Source organism: Thalassophryne amazonica, chromosome 15 (assembly GCF_902500255.1).
Source record: "Thalassophryne amazonica chromosome 15, fThaAma1.1, whole genome shotgun sequence".
NCBI lineage: Eukaryota > Metazoa > Chordata > Actinopteri > Batrachoidiformes > Batrachoididae > Thalassophryne > Thalassophryne amazonica.
The window spans coordinates 67,011,049-67,038,299 of record NC_047117.1 but is presented as its reverse complement, the minus strand read 5'-3'; the positions used below and the strand labels follow the sequence as shown (position 1 = coordinate 67,038,299).

The following is a 27,251-nucleotide window of genomic DNA, read 5'->3' as shown; positions in this document are numbered from 1 at the left end:
CATTTTTGTGTCTGCAGTCTACAACTTGGGTATGTGACCATGAATTGAACTAGTTGCCCGTGCGAGCACTTTGATCTGCAGAAAATCTGTCACAACTGGAGCAACAACTTCAGGGTTATTGATATGGACGTGATGATTTCCTGGCACTGTCACCACCGAATGCTGAGAAAGAGAGAGTGCACAAGTTACAAGCATTCTGACATCTGAACCTTCACTCTTGGTGCTCAGCAAAATTATCACAGTCTTGCCATCATGAGAAACATTTAACTGATCCTGTGCTAACCAGCAACCTTTGTGATCAAACAAGATCAAAGTTGTAGTTAAGTGAGAACATCTGCACCGACAATACTTTTTGTTGCCTCTGAGGAACTGTGCATTTGTCTGCTTAAATTCAACCAGAGAAGTAGGCGGAGCTACATGCTGCCACCAAAGAAACACTCACATCTTTCTCCCTGTACGCCTGGAGAATCTCTGCTATAACTTTACTCTTCTCTGATGCAGGAACTTGTTTTCCAAACCCGTCGTCAGCTCTGAAAAGTCATGAAAACAGTTTGTATATTTAACAAAGTAACATCACACAGGCGTGAATACATTTTATCAATGGTCAAATGTGCACTGGAGAAACATCTTACAGAACAACCAAAACAGAGGCTTGAATCCTTGACTGCAGCTCCAGACTCTCTTGCAAGGTGATGCGCGCAATGTTCGTCTGAAAAAGTTGCATAAAACACACCTAACAACACATACAGGTACATGACACAATGGTGCGATACAAATGTATGTTATACCAGGATCACACAGAAACACACATTGAATTGCAAAATGTACAGAGCAACGGCAGTAGGAACGTGCAACCGCATCATCGCTCAAAACTTCTGCGATGCAGCCAGTGTTGTATTTCCTGTGTTACCTCATAATGTGCATTATGTGTTGCTAGACATTATTACAAGCAGAAGGACAAATACAGGGATGCACAGACACTTATGTGCACACACACACTTCCATCCCAGTGAAAGAGGAGCACCTAAAAAAACCTGTAGTGCTGTAAATGCTATTGCGCAAGTATAGCAGCTTGCTCTGTGTTGTGTTTTTTGACTCCTCCCACTCACTCCCCTTAGGAAGTGAACTCACGATCTCCGACATGGGAGGAGGACATTCTGGCCAGTTGGCCAGTCTCTGGCCTGAGTGGCCAGAGAATCCTTTGGCTGTCAGGGGAGTGAGGTCTATTGACTACCATATGCACAGTGACTCCTGCTGGCCTCCGTCACATGTGCGCCACATATAATTCATTCCTTGTTTGATTTGGTTTGACTAATTTCCACCTCTTTGTGCATATTTCTCTGAGCAAACAAAATCACATCTCTTCTGTGGTCAAATGTATTTCCATGTTTGTTATTATCCAGATAAAGCCAATAATAACTTTGGCCAGTTATTGCCACTCTCAATGTAATGCACTGTGTGCACTTAATTTGGCTCAATGCACAAACTGTTTTACTACAGGATTTAAGAACTGAATCATGTTAGATTGCAAAATCAGAAAATATCGTATCTTTGAACAAAAAAGTCAATACAATATTGTATCATGATGCAACTAATTGTAAAAAGGTGAAGTCCAAATTGAAAAGATTTTCCTACTAGATTGGCTAGCGGGCAATTATCCTTTGGCTGACTTGGTAGTGAATTGGTCTCAAGAGCAAGACATCCGGTGTTTGAACCCCCACCAGAACCACAACGATAATGTTGCTCGATTACATATTTTATACCCCTACTCCTGCTTTACCTTGATGCGCCACTATTGCATCACTGTGTAGTGTACGGCCGGCTGTTGGAGAAATAATCAATGATCAGCTGGTGCAGTGAAGTAAAAGCCTACCAAATTAATGCGAAAATCTCTGGAGAAACAAACTCCTGCAATAGAAAATCACACCATACAGGAATTAAGTTTTTATTTTAATTTTTTTGGAAAACAGAGTTCAATATCAAAAAATAAACATGAGATTTGAAAACTGTACCTCCATCAACGTGGACTAAACCGCGCTCTAGAAGGATGTGAGAAGACTGTTCAGAAAGAGAAGGGTTGGCAGCCATCAGCCTAGAAGTAATTAAAAAGTTATCAATCAATGTTTCCACAGGATTAGTTAGTTAATTATCCTTTAAAAAAAACCACCAGCTGCAAAGTTGGAATACCTCTCAACTGCCTTCTCATAAGTGTAAACTTTCTCCTTCTTCTCTTTCAATTTTTCAAACTGCAGCATCTCATCCATCCCCTGCCTCATCAGGCAGGGAAGTTTTTTCTGCAGGAGAGACAGAAATGATGAGGCGAGCAATTTTCAACAACTGACTGCAACTCAAAGTGCAGCACAGCTCTTTGTCAAATATCACTGAGAGGAAAACACTGTTTTTTTTTTTTTAACTTGGCATTAAACGAGCTGCACTGGATTCGTGAGGTGTGATGCTTTTCAAAACACAAGCCAAATTCTGCATCTTTATTTATAGTCATTGTCAGACTGTTTGAGCACAGCTCATTAACAACTCAGTGGAATCCATCACACAAGGATGAATTTAGTTGGGGTTTTCTGATATCAACTCAGTACACCTAATTTTAGGTTGAATATGCCTTGGCAAGTTTCACCTTGACCAGACATTTGTGATGGGTAACCAACAAGCTTCTGGTAGAATTCTAGTTGGATATTTGATCACTCTTCTTGGTGGAACTGGTAAGAGTTCAATGAAATTTGTCACTTTCCCAGAGCTGACCCGGTGTGTAAGTACAGTATGGATATTTTTGATAAAGGTGAAGTGAGAACTTTGGGAAGGTTATTACACAATCCTAATGTTATCCTAGTGTATCCATGCCATACCCTGCTTTAATGTGAGTTTGGGGTTATTGTCCTATTGAAACACCAAACTGTGTCCAGGTTTTAACTATCTAGCTGAAGATTTGAGGTTAAGAATTCTGACGCAGTCCTAATTACTCATTATTCCATCCATTTCGTGCAATACACCAGTTCCACTTTCAGCGTAACAGCCAAAGAACATAGCATCACCATCATGCTTATCACTTGGTTCACTGTTCTTGAGGTTAAATGTCTCACCTTTACACCCCCTAACATACCTCTGGTCACTGTGGGCAAACACCTCAATCTTTGTCTCATCTGACCATAAAAATGTTCGTCTGTAAGAATAACGTTTATGTAACCAGATAAAAGCCCACTGAGATCGAAACCTCTTTTACAAAGGTGACCTGGCCAAGAAAGGCAGCAGCACACATCATAATAGACAGGTTAACATCATCAGGAGAATGTTAATAAATAAAATACAATCATCTTCCTCATCGTAAATTGCAACGATGTACAGGATAAAACAAATCAGAATTTGAAAACATGGGCACACGGGTGTTCAAAGGAATCAACCCACACATTTTCCATTCGGATTGGAGGACATTCCAATCAGAGGGAGCATGAAAAACTAAAAGCTTTCTTTCTCGTTTCAGTGCATATACGAGGTACACGAAAGCACATGCCATTCAAGCGCAGATCTTAACGGCTTTCAGATCTCCTAAGTAAACTGGATAAATAGGTTGGAACCAGTCCTATCACAGTCTTGTAAACCAGAGTCATCCAATGTGCATAATGCCTTACAGTCGAAGAGGGCATGCCAGCTTTGGCATACAACTCACAGTTGTGTGTGAGGCGATTACAAGGGCAGGAAGGTAGCAGTTATCAGGAGCTTCTGAGCACTTAAGGAAAAACATGACTTGTTTCTATAAAGGAAGCCTAGCTTGACCCTTAATTTGGAGATCAAGTGTTAAAGATGAACTTTAAAAGAGAGCTCTGCATCAACAGTTAATCCCTTGTGGATTCAAGTTGCAAACTTTAGTTGAACATGAAGGCGTCACTTTTGGGGAAGGGGTTTCTTTCTTGGATGACAGCCATGGGTATGCAAAACGTGCTTGAATGTAGACAGCCACACTGGTGTTCCAGAAGTTTCCATTTCATGGCAAACCTGTGCCTGAGTGGTTTCTAACCATCCAAACCAATTTCCTCTCACCTGAGGCTGACAGTTTGGGTGTTCTTCCAGACTTTGGCAAAGTGGCTACACATACTAATAACTGGAACTTGTATATAAATTTGTTTGAAATATTGTTCTTATAACCTGCAGTCATTTCAAAAAGGCTCCATGAAACATTCCTGATGTGTGCAAATCTACAATTTGCATTATCAGATCTGCACTGAAGATTTACCCTTTGTGTTTCACAATCCAAAGAATGCTGTCAAACAAAACATTTTTACATTGCAAAGAGAAGCTACCACCTGTAGTTAATTATGAATCTGAATAAGAAGTTAAGTAGCTTTGGTAAGTTAGATATTTATGAACTTTCAGCACCACTGAGTTAAAGAACATGTTGCATGTTACTTAATATTTAATTTAATAGCACAACATCAAAGTATTCGTGATTATATGTCTATCTGCACACACGTGGTCATGACCAGTTAAACCTCTCAATGAGTCAGCAGGTGCATTTTCGTAAGACGTTTTACTTGCCATTGCTTGGCGGGTGACGTCAGTTCGAGCAAACGCAGAAACAGCACAAGACCAAACAGAGTGAAATGAACATTGCTACATCAGACCATCAAACTACTGACCATACGAAAGTGACAACTCAGCATTCATTCAGATCAGTGGACTTGGGAGCAAATGCTTGGAAAAAGTCAGAAATACATTATTTTCAGGAGATATGGACTTTCCATTAGTTCGCCAATGTGCACGAGCGTCGCGACCGCTGCCCGGTGTCGCAGTCTGAACGGCCACCCTTAAAATCAGTCTCCTTTTGCATACTGCGCATGCGCGTAACAGTGATGAAGCGCATAGTTTACTTCCATTAAAATCAGTCAACACTCACTTTGCTGCCAAAGGAATAGGACGCTTGCTTGCGATCTAGCCTTTGATACATATATATTAGTGATAATGGATGCCACTGAAGAGAGAGTTTTGAACAGTGGAAAGACTGTTCGTGACTACAATGAACTGATGGAGGTGATTAAGCAGTACTTGAAGGATTGCACTTACCCCGCTAGTTTTACCAAAAACCAGAAGAGAAAAAAAAATATGAGTGTAATAGATCATTTTCATTTATTGATATTATGACACGATCAGATTGTCACATTAATACATAAAAAATGACGAGTGTAATAGAGCCTTCTAGTTTATTAATGTTATCACATGGTCAGATTGGCACATTAATATATTAAAACTTGACAAAGGGTGAAGTTTACAATCTGCCTGAGTAAATCACAAGTCAGTTATTACTCTGTACACATTAATCATTACATCTACAAGAATTAAGAATTCTTGTCTAGGTTGACAGATTGTGTAGACTCATAGTCCATCCATCCATCCATCCATCCATCCATTTAAGTTTCCCTCCAAAATGACGCATGCGTAGTGAAGGCAGGGGGGCCGATCAGAAGGGGGGACCGTTCAGACTGCAGTTGGTGTCTACTAATCATTCCCCTCCAAAATAATGCATGCATGCTCCAAAATGATGCATGCGCAGTGTACAAAATGGGACCGATTTTTAGGGGGGGACCGCGACAACAGTTCAGTGCTCCATACAGAGAGAAGAGATACTTCATCCTCAACTTTTATTTTATTTTTTTACCATGGCTGCTTCAAAATTAACACAGTTATCACTTTAAAAATGAGTCATCATGACATGACATCACACTTATTTAAACTTTGACATTAATCCGTGACTCCATTCTTAACGTTAGCAGCAGTTTGTCTACAGTCCATTCAACAGTGCACTGGGACATTTGCTCAGTGACATAAACACTGTTGGAAACACACGGAACAGCAATTACTTTGTTTTTGGCAGTTTCTGTAGCTGTTTGTTTTGATTAGCATATGCTTACGGACTGTTCACAGAAGTGCACAAATTAATACAGCTACAGTAGATCATCACATGACCTCTAATAGCCAAAATCTGAGTTGTTATGAATTCTGAGCAATATGTCCTTCAATAAACTAAGTGGCTCTATGTATAATTTGATCCGGGGTTGATTTCAGTACACCCAAAATAAAGAAAAAGGCAGGCCTGTGTGCAGAGCATCCCTGACCTGTAATTTGTATTCAATTGCCTTCATGTTGGCTTGAACATTTTAGGAGATGAATAAGGAGATATGCAGTGAAACATGTCTTTTGTGTTTCGATACTGTATTTGGAAATAAAAACAGGCACCGGTGTTGCTAGCCCAACGTTGCTACCTCATTGGGAATTGGGTAAATAGAGTATTGGAAGTTGTTCTTTCAAAATTTGGGGGCCAAGTGGTTATTGCAAGTGGTTTCAGAGCAGAAGGTTCCTGGTTCAAAATCCACCCCTGCCACATTTCTCCGTGTAACGTGGAGTTGTGTCAGGAAAAGCATCCGATGTAAAACCTGTGCCAATTCAACATGCAGATCTACCTTGGATTTGCTGTGGTGATCCTGAATGCAAACAAGGGAGCAGCCGAAGGGACTTACTTTTGTTTTGTCAAAATTTAAGAAACAACTGAAATCCCAATACTGCCAACACATTCATATCCATGATTTATCTAAATCTGTATCTAAACTTAAATTAACACTTTTTAATCACCCCCCCCACCAACTCTGCCTATATAATTCACTATTATGAGTTACAGTTAGCTCATATATTAAGAATATATACAATTTTAATATTGCAGGTACTCCTATTTTCCTCCATAAATTAAGGGGACACAAAATGATTAAATAAACAACAAGAGTGACAGTGACAAATAACAACAAAAAACTGTCTGGAACAACATGGGCAACAGCAAACAAAGTGGAAATACAAATGGAAATTATTCAACAAAACAGGGAGATTAATATAAAATATATATATATATAATGCAATCCTAAAATACCCTGAGCTATATGAGCATACTGTTATTTACATTAATTATTAAGATTCTATTGTCTTTTTACAATTTGTACATGTTCAATCAAACCCCTCTATTTTGTCACATGATAATTTCACAAGGACCACAATGAGCATTTTTGCTTTATTGTGTTACCTGTGTATCACTGATATATTCACCTCTGTATGTTTATATTGATGTTACAGAATAAACTCAATCAATCAATCAATCAATCACTCAAACAATATTTTATTTACGTTTAACAGCGTCTGCAGGAGGGCATGCGTGTGTGCATACATGAGCTTTTGACAAGACCGGACATTAGCTTCGACTGCGTGTGATGATCGTGACGCTGACATCCGCGAGATGTCTTGTAAATCACTCGAGAGGTGTTATCAGGTTACAACAACAGTGTTTTCAGTTTTAGAAGTGCTTATTTCTCACTAGCTTTAACATAATATATGAGAAACTGTGTAACTCTACACAGAAATGCAGTGGTTTCGGAGTGGATCCCGCCCTGTTGGCCGCCAGAGAGAGACCAGCCAATGACGTTACAATGCCTCTGTACGCTGGCTGGCTCTCACCATGTCCTTCCCAGAATCCCTCATGCAAGTCGTTATGTTTACCAATACCCAAAATGCGGCTTTGCATGATTCATGCTGTCAGCCGTATGAGCATAACAATAAGAAAAGAAATGTGACCTTTTGACCTTTTAAAATAGGTCAAGGATAGCCATCTTTGAACTTGTCCAAGGTCTGTGTCCCAAGAATACTCCCTGTGAATTTGAAGACTCTGGCAGTAATGGGACTGGGCTTATGCTGAGCACAGACAGACGGACAGATAGATGGATGGACGGAAAGCAAGGGCTTATCAATACCCGATAACCATATTTTGGCTTCGGGTAATAAGAATCTGCTAAATTTTAATGAATGAATGAATTACAGAGTATACTGAGTGCATGTGCGTGGAAAAACTATAAACCTGTGTGTACATTTACAGTAGATATAATGAGGTGTACGGTAGCGTGAGCCATTAAGGACTGTGAGGAGTTGAATCTGAGTAACACTGCCTGAAATCCTTGTCACCCTTAAGAATGCAAAATAATAACAGATAAAATTAAATAATGCAACAGCTACTACAGAAAGCAGTGTAAAAATGACTGAAGTACCTGAACTGTAGGGAAGAATCCAAAGGAGTCTAAGAGTACGACAGCATCCACCATCTCTGGATACAGCGCACTGAACTATCAAAAATTAAAACAAGACAATACAACAATGATGTCACACTCGAAAATACAGCATTTTGTATGGGGAGGGAAGGAGGTGTTAAAAAAAAATGAAAAACACAATGGCGTTTTATGATGCAATTAATTACCATTCCAGCAATGTTACCCCCTGCAAATTTAAAAAAGAAAGAAAAAACAAAACAGGCACATGAATATATCATAGACATCATAAGCGTGATCATTTTTCCTTTAACTTTCCACTCACCCATACTGTGACCAATGATGGAGAATTTTGTCCACTGGAGAGCTGCGGGTGGAATTTATCAGATCATCAAGCACAGCAGTTCAGTATTCCAGTGTTTTTGTTGTATAGAGAACATACAGTATTCGCAGTGCTTCAATTTTTCTGCATTTTGTTGTTACAGCCTTATTCCAAAATGAAGTAAAAAAATAAGAAATCAGATGTATATTAATATTTACACCCTTTGCTCAACACTTTGTTGATGCATCTTTGGTAGCAATTACAGAATAGAATAGAGCCCTTATTGTCATTGTACATATACTGTACATACATACAACAAAATTTGTCCTCTGCATTTAACCCATCCTAATTACAGTTAGATACAATCCAACCACTGGGAGCAGTGGGCAGCCACAGTCCGGTGCCCGGGGACCAACTCCAGATGTAGAGACACTGCCTTGGACAGGGGCAGAGAAAGGAGCAGACCCTAAGCAAGCATGTTTTTGATTGTGAGAGGAAACCAGAGTGCCCGGAAGAAACCCATGCAGACACGGGGAGAACATGCAAACTCCACACACAAAGGGTGGGAAGCGATCCCGCAACCTTCTTGAGGCACCAGTGCTAACCACTAAGCCACCATATCACCCAGAACAGTATAGAATGTCTTTATTGTCCAGAAGTACAGCATTAAGTTGATAAACACAGCCATTGTCAGATGTCTCCAGAGATGATCAATTGGATTTAGGTCTGGGCTCTGGCTGGGCGACTGAAGGCCATTCACAGAGCTGTCCTGAAGCAACTCCTTTGATATCTTGGCTGTGTGCTTAGGGTCATTGTCTTGCTGAAAGATGAACAGTCTGCCCAGTATAAGGTCAAGAGCACTGTGGAGCAGCTTTTCATCCAGGATGTCTCTGTACATTGCTGCATTCATCTTTCCCTCAATCCTGACTAGTCTCCCAGTTCCTGCCACTGAAAAACATCCCCACAGCATGATGCTGCCATCACCATGCTTCACTATAGCGATGGTGCCTGGTTTCCTCCAAACATGACACCTGGCATTCAATCTCTGTCTCATCAGACCAGAGAATTTTGTTTCTCATAGTCTGAGAGTCATTCAGGTGCCTTTTTGTAAACTCCAGGCAGGGTGCCATGTGCCTTTTACTCAGGAGAGATGGTTGTCCTTCTGGAAGGTTATTCTCTCTCCACAGAGGAATGCTGGAGCTCTGACCATCAGATTCTTGGTCACCTCCCTTACTAAGGCCCTTCACCTCAGATCGCTCAGTTTAGATGGGAAGCCAGCTCTAGGAAGAGTCCTTGTGGATCTGAACTTCTACCATTTATGGATGATGGAGGCCACTGTGCTCATTGGCACCTTCGACACAGCAGAAATGTTTCTGTACCCTTCCCCAGATTTATGCCCTGAGACAATCCTGTCTTGGAGGTCTATAGGCAATTCCTTGGACTTCATGCTTAGTTAGTGCTCTGACATGCACTGTCAACTGTGAATACTTATGTCCATGTGATTTCTTAGTTTGTTTATTTGTTTTTTTTTAATGAATCTGCAAAATCTAGAAATAAATTTCACATCATTACTATGGGGTATTGTGTGTGGAATTTTGAAGCAAAAAAATGAATTATATCCATTTGAAAATAAGGCTGTAACATAAAAAAATTGTGGAAAAAGTGCAATGAATACTTTGTACATGCACTGTCATTGCTGTGGTTTGACTGGCACCATAAGAGATCTTCCATGTATCAACACTGTTTTATTTGATGGGCAAACAAGTTCTCATACTTGTTAAATCCACGCACCATCAACAACCCTGAGTATATCTGCCACGTACGATGGAAAAGAGTAGAACACTCCGAGAGGCCGATGAGTTGACAGGCCATGACCTGGTAGGTCCACTGCCACATATCTTAACTCTGAAAATAGAAAAAGGATTACAAAAAAAAAAAAAGAAAAGAAAGAAAAGACAAACACACAAGGGCAATGCATACCATAACCTGTGTTGCTGAGACTAACCTCGAACTTATGCAAGGCTCTAGCAAGATATACCGTAACCTACAGTAGCATGGTTCATGTCGATCCATTAAGGCCTTTTGGCTTCATCTCATACACTATGTTTCAGACATTTGGCCTCCTAGTGGCCACAATTAAAATAAAAAAAAACACCCAACATCAAACTTGTCTGAGATGACCTGAGTGTGGTGACCTCATGGACCAAGTTAAGCCATAATACACAAAGTCTTACTACATACATATTGACCACACAGATACAAAGATGAATACAAGAAGTCAAGCAATTTTCAGACCTGCGCTGCCTTTGGCTATGCAAGTAAAAATCATGAATATTAAAATGAACAGTGCCACTGTTTTTTTATGATTTAAGTCAATTTTCTTTGACACCACTATAATTTTATTCCTTAGCATTTAGATATAAGGGATTCATAATATGATATTGCCAATATGATCTAAAGTCATGCTGTCTGGGAGCAATTTAAATTTTCAACCCCTGAAGGGAGAATTCAAGGGATCAGATGCTGTGACCAACATTTGGTAGATTTGGAAGTGATTTGCAAGAAATCTGATGGATGTTAACTTAAAATGGATCATGGGCAATCTCAAAACTTCACAGATGTGCACAGACTGTAGTTAGTCTGCATGACGGCGATGAAGGAAAAGATGTCCTCTTCATTAAAATGAGCAGTAATTTTGCAACAAGTTACAAAAATAAACCTATATTATAATGGTTGGATTTTGGTAGAAACTAAATTTTCTCAACTTTTATGAAATTTCAAAAGGCCCTATGGCTTTAAAATACCTTCTGGGAGAAGAGTGCTAAATGTGCCCCAGTTGTCATATGGCCTAGTTCAAAAATAATGAAGCCTAACTGCTGATCTGCATTGCATTTGTCATGAACAAGCCATTATTTTATTTAGCGCCGTCCAGATTTATCTGTGAGTTGCCTATAGTCTCTTTGACAGGTACTGAAAATTTCATGGAAAAATTCCACATGGTTCCAGAGATATGCACGAAATTTACCCCAAAAATAGCACTTTTTTCATCAATTTTGTGTGACATTGATATTTAGCATTATTATCATTTTACCGGGGCATTGCTAGGCCGATATCGTAGATTTACGTCAACGTTATCTGGCTATACCCGCCCGTTGTGTTTAAACAAATGACGTCATAGTGTGCAGCCCAAGAACTGTCCGCAGAAGGGAAAAAAAAAAAAAACTGTCCGCAGAGGAAAAGATGAAAAGGCGAGAAGTGTGTTTTGGTCCCAATATGGATATTCGGGATGATTTTCTCATGGATAGTACGACAATGAACAGCAGCTAAAGCAGCCAGCTTGATGAGGACGCACTGCCGAATTTGGAGAGCAGCACGCGCACCAGGCGACACGACAAAAGTTAAGTGAGACAACTTTTTATGTACGCGTGACGTGTTGTGTATCTCAGTAAAAAGTGATAATAATGCAAATAACATGCTGTTGTCATGCGGTATGCATTTTTCTGAGTCCCTCTGTCCATCCCGTCACCCGCAATGACAGCTATTCGCCCTCATCTAACTTGGGCGAATAGTTGTCATTTTTGGCGACTGGGCATGGACGTCGGGCCTCTTGAAAATGCATACCACCCTACAAAAGCATGTTATTGTATTATTATTATTTAAAGCTGAATGTTAAAGAAATAACCTTGTATTTTGTCAGTTTGTTTGTTTGTGCTTCATACTAACACACAGTAATACATTTTTGTAAAGGTAGAAATGTAATTTCCTAGAAAAAACATCATGTTTCTAAAGCAAGGTAAAACTGTCACAAGCGTAACACTGAGAATAAGTCCTTGATTTATGTGTCAAAACCCTAGCTATATCTCCTACTCTGCTTCAATAGAATAATTATATTATTTGTTCAATAATACCAGGAACTAATGGACAGAATTTCTTTCTTTCATGCTTTTGCAGACTAAAGAAGATACCTCCAACTGTTGTCGCAAGTGTTACGCTCTAGCACATTATAGTATATAGTATGCACTGATAATTTCTAGCAATGACTGAACCAAGACAAATAGAAATATTGAAACTCTGATATATAACCATGCCTAAAATGATAACATTTCACAAAAAAGACCACTTTTAAATTTTGATGGTTATGTCACACTTTGGCTTCATTATTTTTGAACTAGGCCATATTGATGCATGGAGTCTTTCTCAAGATATCCTGTACATAATGTTTCAGAAACTCTGCACCCTGGTGGCCATAATTATAATTAAAACATGCTCAACACTGAACTTGTCTGAGGCCTTAGTGAGGTGACCTTGTGTACTAAATTTCACATTGATACACAAAAGTCTTTTTCAAGATATTAAGCACATATTGACCACACAGATACGTAGACAGACACATACAAGAAATCAAGCAATTCCCAGACCTGTGCAGCCTTTGGCTATGCAGGTAAAAATCATGAATATGAAATTACCTTTTGGGAGAAGTGGAACAAGAGTGTTGAATGTGCCGCAGTTGTCAGCCCAGCCATGCAGACACAGCACAGGTTGTCCATGATCAGGACCCCAGACTACACCTCTGATCTGACCCCAAGGCACTGGTATGGAGAGCTCTGAAACTGATCAGGACAACTTTAGTCTGCAGCTCAAACACAAGCGCTTACAGTGCATCCAGAAAGTATTCACAGCACTTCACTTTTTCTACATTTTATGTTATAGCCTTATTCTAAAATGAATTAAATTCATTTTCCCCTCAAAATTCTACTCACAACACCCCACAATGACAATATGATTTTTTTTTATTTTTTTTTGCAAATTTATTAAAACAAAACAAAAAAACAACCTAAGAAATCACGTGCACATAAGTATTCACACCCTTTGCTCAATACTTTGTTGATGCACCTTTGGCAGCAATTACAGTCTCAAGTCTTCTTGAATATGATGCCACAAGCTTGGTCCACCTATCTTTGGGCAGTTTTGCCCATTCCTCTTTCCAGCACCTCTCAAGCTCCTTCAGGTTGGATGAGGAGTGTTGGTGCACAGCCATTTTCAGATCTCTCCATAGATGTTCAATGGGATTCAGGTCTGGATCAGGATTTTAATTTGTATGCTTCACTTTGTCGAGTTTTGAGGATTACAATTTCAATTTATTTCATTTATACAGCACCAAATCACAAAATAGCTGCCTCAAGGTGCTTCACATAAGTAAGGTCTAACCTTACCAACCCCTACAGCAAGCACACAGGTGACAGTGGTAAGGAATAACTCCCTCTGATGATACTGAGGAAGAAACCTCAAGCAGACAAGACTCAAAGGGGTGACCCACTGCTCATGCCATTCTAAAAATTACGTCAAAACTACATAACAGATTTTCACCAAGTTTTCACCACACATTGGTGTTAGGCTTTGGAAGACTTAAATTTTGGAGGTGATTTGGATCCGGATTCTGGATCAGGATTTCACTTTGTACACTTTTAAGGATTACGTCAAAACTACTTCACTGAAACCACATCACAATGTAAAACCAAGATCGGGAAGATACTATTTTGTTTCAGCTTGTGAATTAAATATCAGATTGCAACATCTTGATCAGTCGGACAATTCTGGATCAGTATTCAATGATTGCATTGTGATGTGGAATCTGGATCCAGGTAAAGTCCGGGACATGATGTGAATCATATATCGTCAGAAATCTCCGATTGCTTGTTTGTTAACAAAAAAATTAATTCTAAACTTTTAATCACTGTTGGTGTGTTTTTTTTATTTTGTTTTTGGTTCCACTACTACACTCAGGTGTTGTGTCCATTCATCACCAGACTGGTGTGAAAGTAACTGTCGCTCCCACAGCCTCCACTGGGGTCATTTTTCACCTGACTGTTGCCCCAAAGTTGAATACGTAGAGTTTTTGTCAAATGATAAGGTCAAAAGAGCATTAGAGTCAAAAATAGAGGCAGGCGAAGGTAAGTGAGCGATAAAGACCTCCAAATCTTTATCGCTTACTTCAAACTAAACACACACAGACTCTCAGAAACATAAAAACAATGAAGAAAAGAAATTCACTCTTAAAAACAACTGCAAAAATAATTTAATGCATAAAAATAAACTGAGCAATATATGAGCACTGCAAAAATGGGGATTCATGAGCATACTGAGCACAATTTAGGCTGGAGCTTATCCCAGCAGTCATATGGTGTGCAGCAGTGTACACCCTGGACAGAACTCCAGTCTGTTGCAGCGCCACATATAGACAAGCAAACACATTCACACTCGCATGAACACCTACGGTTAATTCAAAGTTTACCATTCACCGAATCTGCATGTCTTTGGATGTGGGAGGAAGATGGAGCACCCAGAGGAACAAAAAGCGAACATGCAAACTCCACACAAAAAGGCCCCAGGTAGGAAACAATCCCATGACCTTCTTGCTGTGATGCAACTGTGCTAACCACTAAGTCACTGTGTTGCCTACTTTTAATTTGAGGTCAAATTGGAGGCTATCGGGGTTACTTCTGTTACATATGTCATAGAGGTGTTAAACAAGTTGTAGCAGTTATAAATTCCTCGTAAATCAGGAGAATATCTTTGAAAACATTCATTGAATTGTGGGACTTTAAAGATGTTGCACATTAACTACCAAACGCATGACATTTTTGAGGCTAAAAACTGATTGCACAATATGCCCCATCCAATACTCATTTTTTTAATCTGCCCATTGAACAACTAAATCTGAATGAAAAACATCATAAATCAAGCCTTTTTAGACAGTTTTAACCCTGTAAGAGGTCCGTGTGACTATTAATCAATGATCATTGAAGCCTAATCTGAGACATAACTGATGTTCATGTACAAACCCCACATTTGAGATATAACACTCACAGCTTTGAAAGCAAGTTCCTTTGGTACGAAAAGTATTAAACAGTATTTCACGTACGTGTGTCACTGACCAGTAGGAACCATTAGGCTTTTATTCCTCACATCGAAAAACAACATGAAGCTAATCCGTGTGCTGTGGATGTGCTGATCATGCTATTTTTTTCCTAGGAGTAATAATAAATAAATAAATAGACTTCTGGTCTGGTATTGTTTAAACTGAGCACAAAAGAGTCCAAAAGCATGAACCTCCAAACCAGTTATTGCGCTCAGAAACACTATTACAGACCAGTGAGTGATGTCAAAACAAAAAGGATCAAAGTGCCATTACTCGAGTTTTTAAAAATGAATGTGTAAAAGGTACTGTCATTAGTTAATCTAAATTAATGCATTATTTTGACAGTTATTGTATAACACATACATACACAAATTTCCCTTGCCATTTTATGAAGGCACATGTGTCCTGAGGGACAACACACTGTTACATTCTTAACACTCACGCTCAGTAGTGTGTAAATCTTGCGTGACTCAGCGCAAGCTCCCATCTCCACTGTCGGCATGGGGAGCGTTAAGTGCCTGTTTGTCCAAAACACGAGGTTCAACTCTTGCACCTTATTCCAGAAGTTATTGTGTTCTGCAAACTCCCTGACATCACTTTGTGATGGAAAAGTCCACCGTTTTTCCAGCTTTCCTCCCCAAACACAGCTATCATTTGTGTGAAGCATGTTGAATCAAGACATTAAATGTAGTTTCACACAAGTTCTTTCTATCATTCATCTTTCTATCACTGGTGGTTGGCTCTCACTGCGGTATTGTATCACTTCCTGTTCCGGAGCACAGCGGTGTTTTGCTGTATCTGTTAGCTGTTTAATCTGCACAGTTAGATTGATCTAGTTAACTAGATAACGATTTGTTTCACAGTGTAATCTTCACGTGCCTTAACTAAAGCACTCCCTCTGCTGAATCACCTCTAAATTATTTACACATTCACTTTGCATGTTTTTAGGAATCCGCTAGCTTAGCGCAGCTACTAGCTCTTAGCCGGTTTAGCATGGCGGCTTCTCCTGTCTCTCCTGGCTATGTACCACAGGCTTTTAAGGTGGCAGTAATTAAACCATTACTTAAAAAGCCATCACTTGACCCAGCTATCTTAGCTAATTATAGGCCAATCTCCAACCTTCCTTTTCTCTCAAAAATTCTTGAAAGGGTAGTTGTAAAACAGCTAACTGATCATCTGCAGAGGAATGGTCTATTTGAAGAGTTTCAGTCAGGTTTTAGAATTCATCATAGTACAGAAACAGCATTAGTGAAGGTTACAAATGATCTTCTTATGGCCTCAGACAGTGGACTCATCTCTGTGCTTGTTCTGTTAGACCTCAGTGCTGCTTTTGATACTGTTGACCATAAAATTTTATTACAGAGATTAGAGCATGCCATAGGTATTAAAGGCACTGCGCTGCGGTGGTTTGAATCATATTTATCTAACAGATTACAATTTGTTCATGTAAATGGGGAATCTTCTTCACAGACTAAGGTTAATTATGGAGTTCCACAAGGTTCTGTGCTAGGACCAATTTTATTCACTTTATACATGCTTCCCTTAGGCAGTATTATTAGACGGCATTGCTTAAATTTTCATTGTTACGCAGATGATACCCAGCTTTATCTATCCATGAAGCCAGAGGACACACACCAATTAGCTAAACTGCAGGATTGTCTTACAGACATAAGGACATGGATGACCTCTAATTTCCTGCTTTTAGACTCAGATAAAACTGAAGTTATTGTACTTGGCCCCACAAATCTTAGAAACATGGTGTCTAACCAGATCCTTACTCTGGATGGCATTACCCTGACCTCTAGTAATACTGTGAGAAATCTTGGAGTCATTTTTGATCAGGATATGTCATTCAAAGCGCATATTAAACAAATATGTAAGACTGCTTTTTTGCATTTACGCAATATCTCTAAAATTAGAAAGGTCTTGTCTCAGAGTGATGCTGAAAAACTAATTCATGCATTTATTTCCTCTAGGCTGGACTATTGTAATTCATTATTATCAGGTTGTCCTAAAAGTTCCCTGAAAAGCCTTCAGTTAATTCAAAATGCTGCAGCTAGAGTACTGACGGGGACTAGAAGGAGAGAGCATATCTCACCCATATTGGCCTCTCTTCATTGGCTTCCTGTTAATTCTAGAATAGAATTTAAAATTCTTCTTCTTACTTATAAGGTTTTGAATAATCAGGTCCCTTCTTATCTTAGGGACCTCATAGTACCATATCACCCCAATAGAGCGCTTCGCTCTCAGACTGCAGGCTTACTTGTAGTTCCTAGGGTTTGTAAGAGTAGAATGGGAGGCAGAGCCTTCAGCTTTCAGGCTCCTCACCTGTGGAACCAGCTCCCAATTCGGATCAGGGAGACAGACACCCTCTCTACTTTTAAGATTAGGCTTAAAACTTTCCTTTTTGCTAAAGCTTATAGTTAGGGCTGGATCAGGTGACCCTGAACCATCCCTTAGTTATGCTGCTATAGACTTAGACTGCTGGGGGGTTCCCATAATGCACTGAGTGTTTCTTTCTCTTTTTGCTCTGTATGCACCACTCTGCATTTAATCATTAGTGATTGATCTCTGCTCCCCTCCACAGCATGTCTTTTTCCTGGTTCTCTCCCTCAGCCCCAACCAGTCCCAGCAGAAGACTGCCCCTCCCTGAGCCTGGTTCTGCTGGAGGTTTCTTCCTGTTAAAAGGGAGTTTTTCCTTCCCACTGTCGCCAAGTGCTTGCTCACAGGGGGTCGTTTTGACCTTTGGGGTTTTTACGTAATTATTGTATGGCATTGCCTTACAATATAAAGCGCCTTGGGGCAACTGTTTGTTGTGATTTGGCGCTATATAAATAAAATTGATTGAATTAATTGATTGATCATCATAATACTGAATGATTTTCACGAATAACACTGTGCCAAAAATGTACACACAGTGCATAGTTGATCACAGTTGATCGCACCAATGTTATCTACTAAATATTGTTTTATTGTTTTGATTGTCACCTTGAGACACGTTTAAGGAACTTCATTCACCTTTGTTTGGGGGAGTTACAGGCATTTTTCACTATATTATTCATGGATTCAGTCATGTCCGTGTAGTTACATAGAACCTACATGCCCGCATTAAAAGGCTCTGCTCAGGGTGACTTGCGGAGTACTCAGTGCACATGTGCCAAACAGTTTAACAATGGTCTACTGTTGGCTCTGACCGTAGGTGTGAATGTGTCTGTCTGTTTATTCTCGAGGTCGGCACCACGTCACTTCGGCGAAGTGGCCAATACAAAGGCAAGAATTCATACTTCCATGACTGACCACATGGTGAAACCTCACTCAGGCTGTATGCTGTTCTGTTTCTGTTGAAAACAGTGAGATTTATACATCAAGCTGACCTGAAATGAACCACTGCACATTAAACTGACTTTACTGACGAGTCTGACTCCTTTGAAAAGTGACTAAATTACATGTATTTGTATTGAGTTTGACAATGTTTCCACCACCAAAACCCGCCCCTAGAGGTTAAATGCCCGGATGACCAACCTCAAAATAATATGTGGCCGTGTGATAGTCTGGTGTTGGTGTACCCTGTCTCTTGCCCTACGACTGCTGGAATAGGCTTCAACATCGCTGTGACCCTTGACTGGAGTAAGTGGGTATAGAAAATGAATGTCAGTAAAACATCATATTTGTAAGTTCCAGTAAGTTGTATGCCAGATGCCCTTCCAGTCAACTAACCTTTTATTATTTTGTTTACAGCTTAAAAGCAGGAGAGGATAATCAATCAATTAATCAATAACGCATTGATCAACATGTTTTTTGTTCTACAATCTTGTTTAGCCTTTAATGCTGAGCAGTGTTTATTTTTAATGAGCAGCGGTCAGCGGCTCTGCCAAAGATTGAAGCGAGGATGATGACAGACTAGCACGAGTGAGTCCGTAGTACATCCAACTGAGTTTTCATGGCCACAAATCGGAAGTACACTTCCGTCACCGCAAACAGGAAGTTAAAACAGGAAGTACACAAGACGCATGATGGGAGACACCAAGGTGCATGAGAAATGGTGTTCCGTCGTCACGCCGGACACCAGCGAAAGGCTGGCGTAGGAATACATTGAGTGAGCTGCATTACCGCCGTAACTGTATAGCTTCGATCAAGAAAGTAGTTCAGAAAAGAATCCATCCGAATCTGACTTTCTTCTTCTTCACATTTAACGGTGGTTGGCAACCAGCTTATACAGAGCATTACCACCACCAGCTGGACTGGAGCGTAAGTCAGGAGGCTAACATCCACAAAACAAAATAAGAGAAAAAATAGGTGGTAGACTTATACCCTGTGCAGTAATCCTGTATTCTTCAGATAGTCGTAAAAGTAATTGAAGCAGATGAAATCTGACTATCTGATGGATTAGTTTATTAAAAGGAGCTCAGTGGTAATTAGTCATTTATAATCAAATTTATGAATTAGGCATAAATAATATATATTGTTATGACACTGATTACGAATCTTTAAGAAAGAATCAAATTTATATATATATATATATATATATATATATATATATATATATATATATATATATACACACACACACACATATATATATACATACACGAGGTGTATTAGATAAGAAACCGACATTTATTTTTTTTTTTAACTATATGGATTTGAATGACGTGCGATTACACCAATCATGCTTGAACCCTCGTGCGCATGCGTGAGTTTTTTCACGCGTGTCGGTGACGTCATTTCCCTGTGGGCAGGCCTTGAGTGAGATGTGGTCCAGCCCTCTCGGCTGAATTCCTTTGTTTCACACGCTGCTCAAGATGGCGCGCCTTGCTTTATCAAAATTTTTTCTGGACCTGTGAGTAATATCCGAGTGGACACTATTCGAGAAATTTAGCTGGTTTTCGGTGAAACGTTTAACGGCTGATGAGAGATTATGGGGTGTTTCTGTCGCTGTAAGGACTTCCCATGGAGCGGGACGTCGCGCAGCGCTTCCAGGCGCCGTCGTTGGCCTGTTTCGAGCTGAAAACATCCTAATTTAAGGCTTAATTCACCCAGGACATCGTGAGAGAACAGAGAAGATTCAGAAAAGGCCGGCATGAGGACTTTATGCGGACATTCCACTGTTTAAGGACATTTTGTAATGAAAGACGTGCGTGCGGAAACGACTCGGCGAATCTGTGTGTGCCGCGACAGGAAAAACACCTCCGTGTTGAAAACCATTTGTAAAATTCAGGCGGCTTTTGATGGCTTTCAACAAGTGAGTAACTGAGAAATTGTTTAACAGCTTGGGCATGTTCCAACTTGCCCGTTAAGGTTTCCAACGGAGGTGTTTTTCCTGTCGCGACCCCCCGCGGTCGGGTCCGGCCCAACATGCGACTCTGCCCGCACGTTCTTTCATTACAAAATGTCCATTAACAATGGAATGTCCGAAAAAAAACTCCTCATGCCGACTTCTTCTGAAAGTTCTCTGTTCTCTGACGACTTCCTGGGTCAACAGAGCCTGAAATGTGGAAGTTTTCAACTTGAAATGGCGAGACGCTGCCGCCTCGAAGCGCAGATCGCTGTCAGGCACCGTGGGCCATCCTTAAAGCGACACTACCAGACCAAAATCTCTCATCAGCCGTTAAAATGTTTACAGAAAACCAGCTGGATTTATCGAATGGTGTCCACTCATATTATATATATACACTCAACAAAAATATAAACGCAACATTTTTGGTTTTACTCCCATTTTGTATGAGATGAACTCGAAGATCTAAAACTTTTTCCACATACACAATATCACCATTTCCCTCAAATATTGTTCACAAACAAGTCTAAATCTGTGATAGTGAGCACTTCTCCTTTGCTGAGATAATCCATCCCACCTCACAGGTGTGCCATATCAAGATGCTGATTAGACACCATGATTAGTGCACAAGTGTGCCTTAGACTGCCCACAATAAAAGGCCACTCTGAAAGGTGCAGTTTTGTTTTATTGGGGGGGGGGATACCAGTCAGTATCTGGTGTGACCACCATTTGCCTCATGCAGTGCAACACATCTCCTTTGAATAGAGTTGATCAGGTTGTCAATTGTGGCCTGTGGAATGTTGGTCCACTCCTCTTCAATGGCTGTGCGAAGCTGCTGGATATTGGCAGGAACTGGTACACGCTGTCGTATACGCCGGTCCAGAGCATCCCAAACATACTCAATGGGTGACATGTCCGGTGAGTATGCCGGCCATGCAAGAACTGGGACATTTTCAGCTTCCAAGAATTGTGTACAGATCCTTGCAACATGGGGCTGTGCATTATCCTGCTGCAACATGAGGTGATGTTCTTGGATGTATGGCACAACAATGGGCCTCAGGATCTCGTCACGGTATCTCTGTGCATTCAAAATGCCTTCAATAAAATGCACCTGTGTTCTTCGTCCATAACAGACGCCTGCCCATACCATAACCCCACCACCACCACCATGGGCCACTCGATCCACAACATTAACATCAGAAAACCGCTCACCCACACAACGCCACACACGCTGTCTGCCATCTGCCCTGGACAGTGTGAAGCGGGATTCATCCGTGAAGAGAACACCTCTCCAATGTGCCAAACGCCAGCGAATGTGAGCATTTGCCCACTCAAGTCGGTTACGATGACGAACTGGAGTCAGGTCGAGACCCCGATGAGGACGACGAGCATGCAGATGAGCTTCCCTGAGACGGTTTCTGACAGTTTGTGCAGAAATTCTTTGGTTATGCAAACCAATTGTTTCAGCAGCTGTCTGAGTGGCTGGTCTCAGACGATCTTGGAGGTGAACATGCTGGATGTGGAGGTCCTGGGCTGGTGTGGTTACACGTGGTCTGCGGTTGTGAGGCTGGTTGGATGTACTGCCAAATTCTCTGAAACGCCTTTGGAGACGGCTTATGGTAGAGAAATGAACATTCAATACACGAGCAACAGCTCTGGTGACATTCCTGCTGTCAGCATGCCAATTGCATGCTCCCTCAAATCTTGCGACATCTGTGGCATTGTGCTGTGTGATAAAACTGCACCTTTCAGAGTGGCCTTTTATTGTGGGCAGTCTAAGGCACACCTGTGCACTAATCATGGTGTCTAATCAGCATCTTGATATGGCACACCTGTGAGGTGGGATGGATTATCTCAGCAAAGGAGAAGTGCTCACTATCACAGATTTAGACTGGTTTGTGAACAATATTTGAGGGAAATGGTGATATTGTGTATGTGGAAAAAGTTTTAGATCTTTGAGTTCATCTCATACAAAATGGGAGCAAAACCAAAAGTGTTGCATTATATTTTTGTTGAGTGTATATATATATATATATATACATACACACACACACACACAAGGTCTGTTAGAAAACTATCCGACCTTTTTATTTTTTGCGAAAACCATACAGATTTGAATCACGTGTGATTGCCTGAGCCAAGCTTGAACCTTCGTGCGCATGTATGAGTTTTTTCGCGCCTGTCGGTTGTGTCATTCGCCTGTGAGCAGGCTTTGTGTGAGCAGTGGTCCACCCCTCTCATCGGATTTTTATTGCGAATAAAATGTCTGAATGATTTGGAGCTTTGCTGCATCAACTTTTTCCAGAAACTGTGAGAGACCTCCAGGTAGACACCATTCGGAAAATTCAGATGGCTTTCAGGGAAGATTTTATGGGTATTACACAGATTAAGGAGTGCGCCAGCCGGTTTAAAGACCGCCCACAGCGGCTGAGAGCGCGGCGCACTCCGAGCGCCGATCGACAGGCTGAAACCCGGCTGAAACAACCAGATCATTTCCAAAGTGAAGGCTTTGTTGATCCGGGACGTTGTCTGAGTTCCACAGAAATGGCAGAAGACGTGGACATCAGCACTTTTTCGGCACATTCCACTGTTACAGGAGTTTTTGTCATGGAAAGAGAAGCGGAGGGATGCGCCACGGAGCCGCTCATGGCGCGGGACAAAACCGCCTCCGTGTTGGTCTCACAGGACAGCTTTCAGATGGCTTTAGGTGGCTTTTCAGTCGTGTGACTATCCGAGAAATTGTGGATGAGCTGGACATGCCAGAACATGTCCTGTGAGGCTTCATCACGGCGTTGCTTTGCGCCAAGCGGCTCCGTCCCGAAGCACGAATTTCTCCGCACGTCTGTCTCAATGTGCCGAAAAAGTGCTGATGTCCACGTCTTCTGCAATTTCTGTGGTAGTCAGACGATGTCCCGTATCAACAGAGCATTCAGTTTGGAAATGAATGGCACATTCCACTGTTACAGGAGTTTTTGTCATGGAAAGAGGAGCGGAGAAATTTGCGCATCGGGACGGAGCTGCATGGCGCAAAGCAACGCCGTGATGAAGCCTCACAGGACATGTTCTGTCATGTCCAGCTCATCCACAATTTCTCGGATAGTCACACGACTGAAAAGCCAGTGTTCCAACTACAGGGGAATCACACTCCTCAGCCTCCCCGGTAAGGTCTATTCCAGAGTACTGGAGAGGAGAATTCGACCGATAGTCGAACCTCGGATTCAGGAGGAGCAGTGTGCTTTTCGTCCTGGTCGCGGCACACTGGACCAGCTCTACACGCTCCATCAGGTGCTTGAGGGTTCATGGGAGTTCGCCCAACCAGTCCGCATGTGCTTTGTGGATCTGGAGAAGGTGTTTGACCATGTCCCTTGGGGCACCCTGTGGGGGGGTGCTCCGGGAGTACAGGGTCCGGGGTCCTTTGCTAAGGGCTATCCGGTCCCTGTATGACCGCAGCAGGAGCTTGGTTCGCATTGCCGGTAGTAAGTCAAACCTGTTTCCAGTGCACGTTGGCCTCCGCCAGGACTGCCCTTTGTTACCGGTTCTGTTCATTATCTTTATGGACAGAATTTCTAGGCGCAGCCAGGGTGTAGAGGGGGTCTGGTTTGGGAACCACAGAATCTTGTCTCTGCTGTTTGCAGACGATATGGTTCTGTTGGCTTCATCAAATCAGGACCTTCAGCGTGCACTGGGGCGGTTTGCAGCCGAGTATAAAGCGACCGTGATGAAACTCAGCACCTCCAAATCCGAGGCCATGGTTCTCGACCACATAAAGGTGCTTTGTCCTCTTCAGGTCGGTGGAGTGTCCTTGCCTCAAGTGGAGGAGTTTAAGTATCTCGGGGTCTTGTTCACGAGTGAGGGACGGATGGAGCGTGAGAACGACAGACGGATTGGTGCAGCATCTGCAGCGATGCGGTCGCTGTATCGGACAAGATAAAAAAAAGCGGTCCTATTTATTTTTTTTCAAAAAATAAATGGATTTGATTCATATGTTTTTACGTCAGACAAGCTTGAACCCTCGTGCGCATGCGTGAGTTTTGTCATGCCTGTCGGTGACGTCATTCGCCTGTGGGCAGGCTTTGAGTGAGGTGTGGACTACCCCTCCCATCGGAATCTCTTTGTCTGAGAAGCTGCAGGGAGACGGCACGCGTTGCTTTATCAAATTTTTTCAGGACCGGTGAGGGATATCCGTGCGGACACTATTCCAGAAATTCAGCTGGTTTTCCGTGTAAAGTTTAACGGCTGATAAGAGATTGTGGAGTTTCTTTTGCTTTAAGCACAGCCCACAAAGCGGATCGGCGCGGCGCGGTCGGAGGTGGCGTCCGTCTGGCTGTGTCGAGCTGAAAACATCTTAATTTAAAGCTCTGTTCACCCAGGACGTCGTCAGAGAACAGAGAAGTTTCAGAAGAAGCCGGCATCAGGAGTTTACCCGGACATTCCACTGTTAAAGGAGATTTTGTATTGAAAGAACGTGCGGACGAATTTGCCGAGTCGGATCCGTGACGAAGTGGCAAATCCATTCACGCCGCGACATGAAAAGCACCTCCGTGTTGAAAACCATTTGTAAAATTCAGGTGGCTTTTGATGGCTTTCAGGAAGTGAGTATCTGAGAAATTGTTTAACAGCTTGGGCATGTTCCAACTTCTCCGTTAAGGTTTCCAACGGAGGTGTTTTTCCTGTGGCGACCCCCCGCGGTCATGTCCGGCCCGACATGCGAATCTGCCCGCACGTTCTTTCATTACAAAATCTCCTTTAACAGTGGAATGTCTGGATAAACTCCTGATCCCGAAATCTTCTGAAAGTTCTCTGTTATCTCACGACGTCTTGGGTCCACAGAGCCTGAAATTAGGAAGTTTTCCGCTTGAAACAGCGAGACGACGCCGCCTTGGAGCAGAGATCGCCGTCAGGCACCGTGGGCCGTCCTTACAGCGACAGTAAAACTCCAAAATCTGTCATCAGCCGTTAAAATTTTCACCGAAAACCAGCTGAATTTATGGAATGGTGTCCACTCAGTTGTGCCTTACAGGTTTTGAAAATTTTTTTATCAAACAAAGCAGCAGTCTCTGAGCCATTCCTAAACAATGAAAAAAATCGACGAGAAGGTGGGCCACTCCTCACTCAAAGACTGCCCACAGGCAAATGACGTAACCGACAGGCGTGAAAAAACTCTCGCATGCCCACGAGGGTTCAAGCATGTCTGATGTAATCACACGTGATTCAAATCCATATAGTTTTTGAAAAAAAATAAGGTCCGTTACTTTTCTCACAGACCTCGTATATATATATATATATAGTATGAATTGTTATTCATAATGGAAATTTTAAATATATATTATATAATATATACTTTTTAGTATAGAAATACTGTGAATTGTCACTAATTTGTTGCTTAATTATAATTAGAGTTCCTGTAATGAATATTTCTACATTGTACATAGCATAAGTATCTACTTTCATTGAAATAAAATGTTGTTGTTTTATGATGGTCATTAAATATCTCTCAGTATATTTATAATTGCAATTTAATACATGTTATACATGTTGTCAGTGTCACATAAGTCAGAAGAATAGATATCTTTTGTTGTGTAAACATCACTTTTTGAATGAAACCATCAACCCCTGAATAAAATTATTAAAATAATATTGGCCAATTGAAGCTTCAATTTTTACAGTATTTCAAACAACTTCAATATTTTTCCATAGAGAAAAACACTGCCCGGTCAAAGGTTTCGCCTTCATTATATTAATTATTTGCTACGTTGAAAATTATAATAATAATAATAATAATAATAATAATAATAAAGTCGGCCATTTTTGTACACTGTATATCTAAAATTTGACAGGCTTTTAAACATATTTTGTCTAAAAACGAGACTAATACCAAGTTAAAATGTGTCTTTTTCACACAAACACAATGCGAATCAAGCAGTAATGGAGAAAAAAAACGTATAAATATTGAATAAACCGCAAGAGACAAAATATTTACGCTTATTTTTACACGTTACAGCACATTACAAAATTTGAAGCGAATTACCTGCTTGTTTTAGAGTAGTGGATGTTAAATATCTGACACCTTTCAAAGCTTGCATCGTTTTGGAGGAAGACGTCTGCAAAAAATGTATTTTTAAAACTATTTCAGAGGTGAAAAGTAACAACAAAACGAGTTGACATTCGCTAATTTCCGGGTGTCGCAAAGCAAGTGGCGCGAGTTGAAGCTGCTATTGGTTAAACGTTTGTCAGGCTGCACTTCGAGCCAATCAGCACTAGTAAGAGGAGGGGCTTACCTTTCACCCACCTCCTTCATGGAAAAAATGCATTCAGTCACTCATAGTGCAAAAATGAAAAAAATTTAGCAAGTCATTATGATTTAACTTATTATGTTTTATGTCATTGACTTGAAAATACATAAATATGTTCTTCGCCGCATCAGAGAGCCTCCGATTAGCTCAGAGAAGTTTATAATACATTGATAGCTGGAACACATCAGCCTCTCTTCTGCTGACCTTATGAACACATGATGAGAGTGACACAGCCACCGTGTGAGTGATGCCAGTGAATGTTTAAACCTCTCACAATCATTATCTAGATTCTAGAAGGACACTCAGACAGCACATACTCTGTTGGATTAATGCTGCCTTCCAAGGAAACTGGGAATTTTCA

At 41.1% G+C, this 27,251-nt stretch overlaps 1 protein-coding gene across 1 annotated transcript; it reads right to left on the bottom strand.

Moving 5' to 3' along the window:
* Positions 1-9: 9 nt before the first annotated feature.
* On the bottom strand, positions 10-26,777 carry LOC117526277 (serine hydrolase-like protein). Its single transcript, XM_034188333.1, has 12 exons — positions 26,626-26,777; positions 12,870-13,013; positions 10,195-10,308; positions 8,407-8,448; positions 8,291-8,310; positions 8,085-8,159; positions 2,188-2,294; positions 2,013-2,092; positions 1,874-1,908; positions 633-709; positions 443-530; positions 10-162 (listed from the first exon to the last, which is right to left on the bottom strand). The coding sequence occupies exons 1-12, from the start codon at positions 26,678-26,680 to the stop codon at positions 19-21; spliced, it is 981 nt and encodes a 326-aa protein (XP_034044224.1). The 5' UTR covers positions 26,681-26,777; the 3' UTR covers positions 10-18.
* Positions 26,778-27,251: the final 474 nt, after the last annotated feature.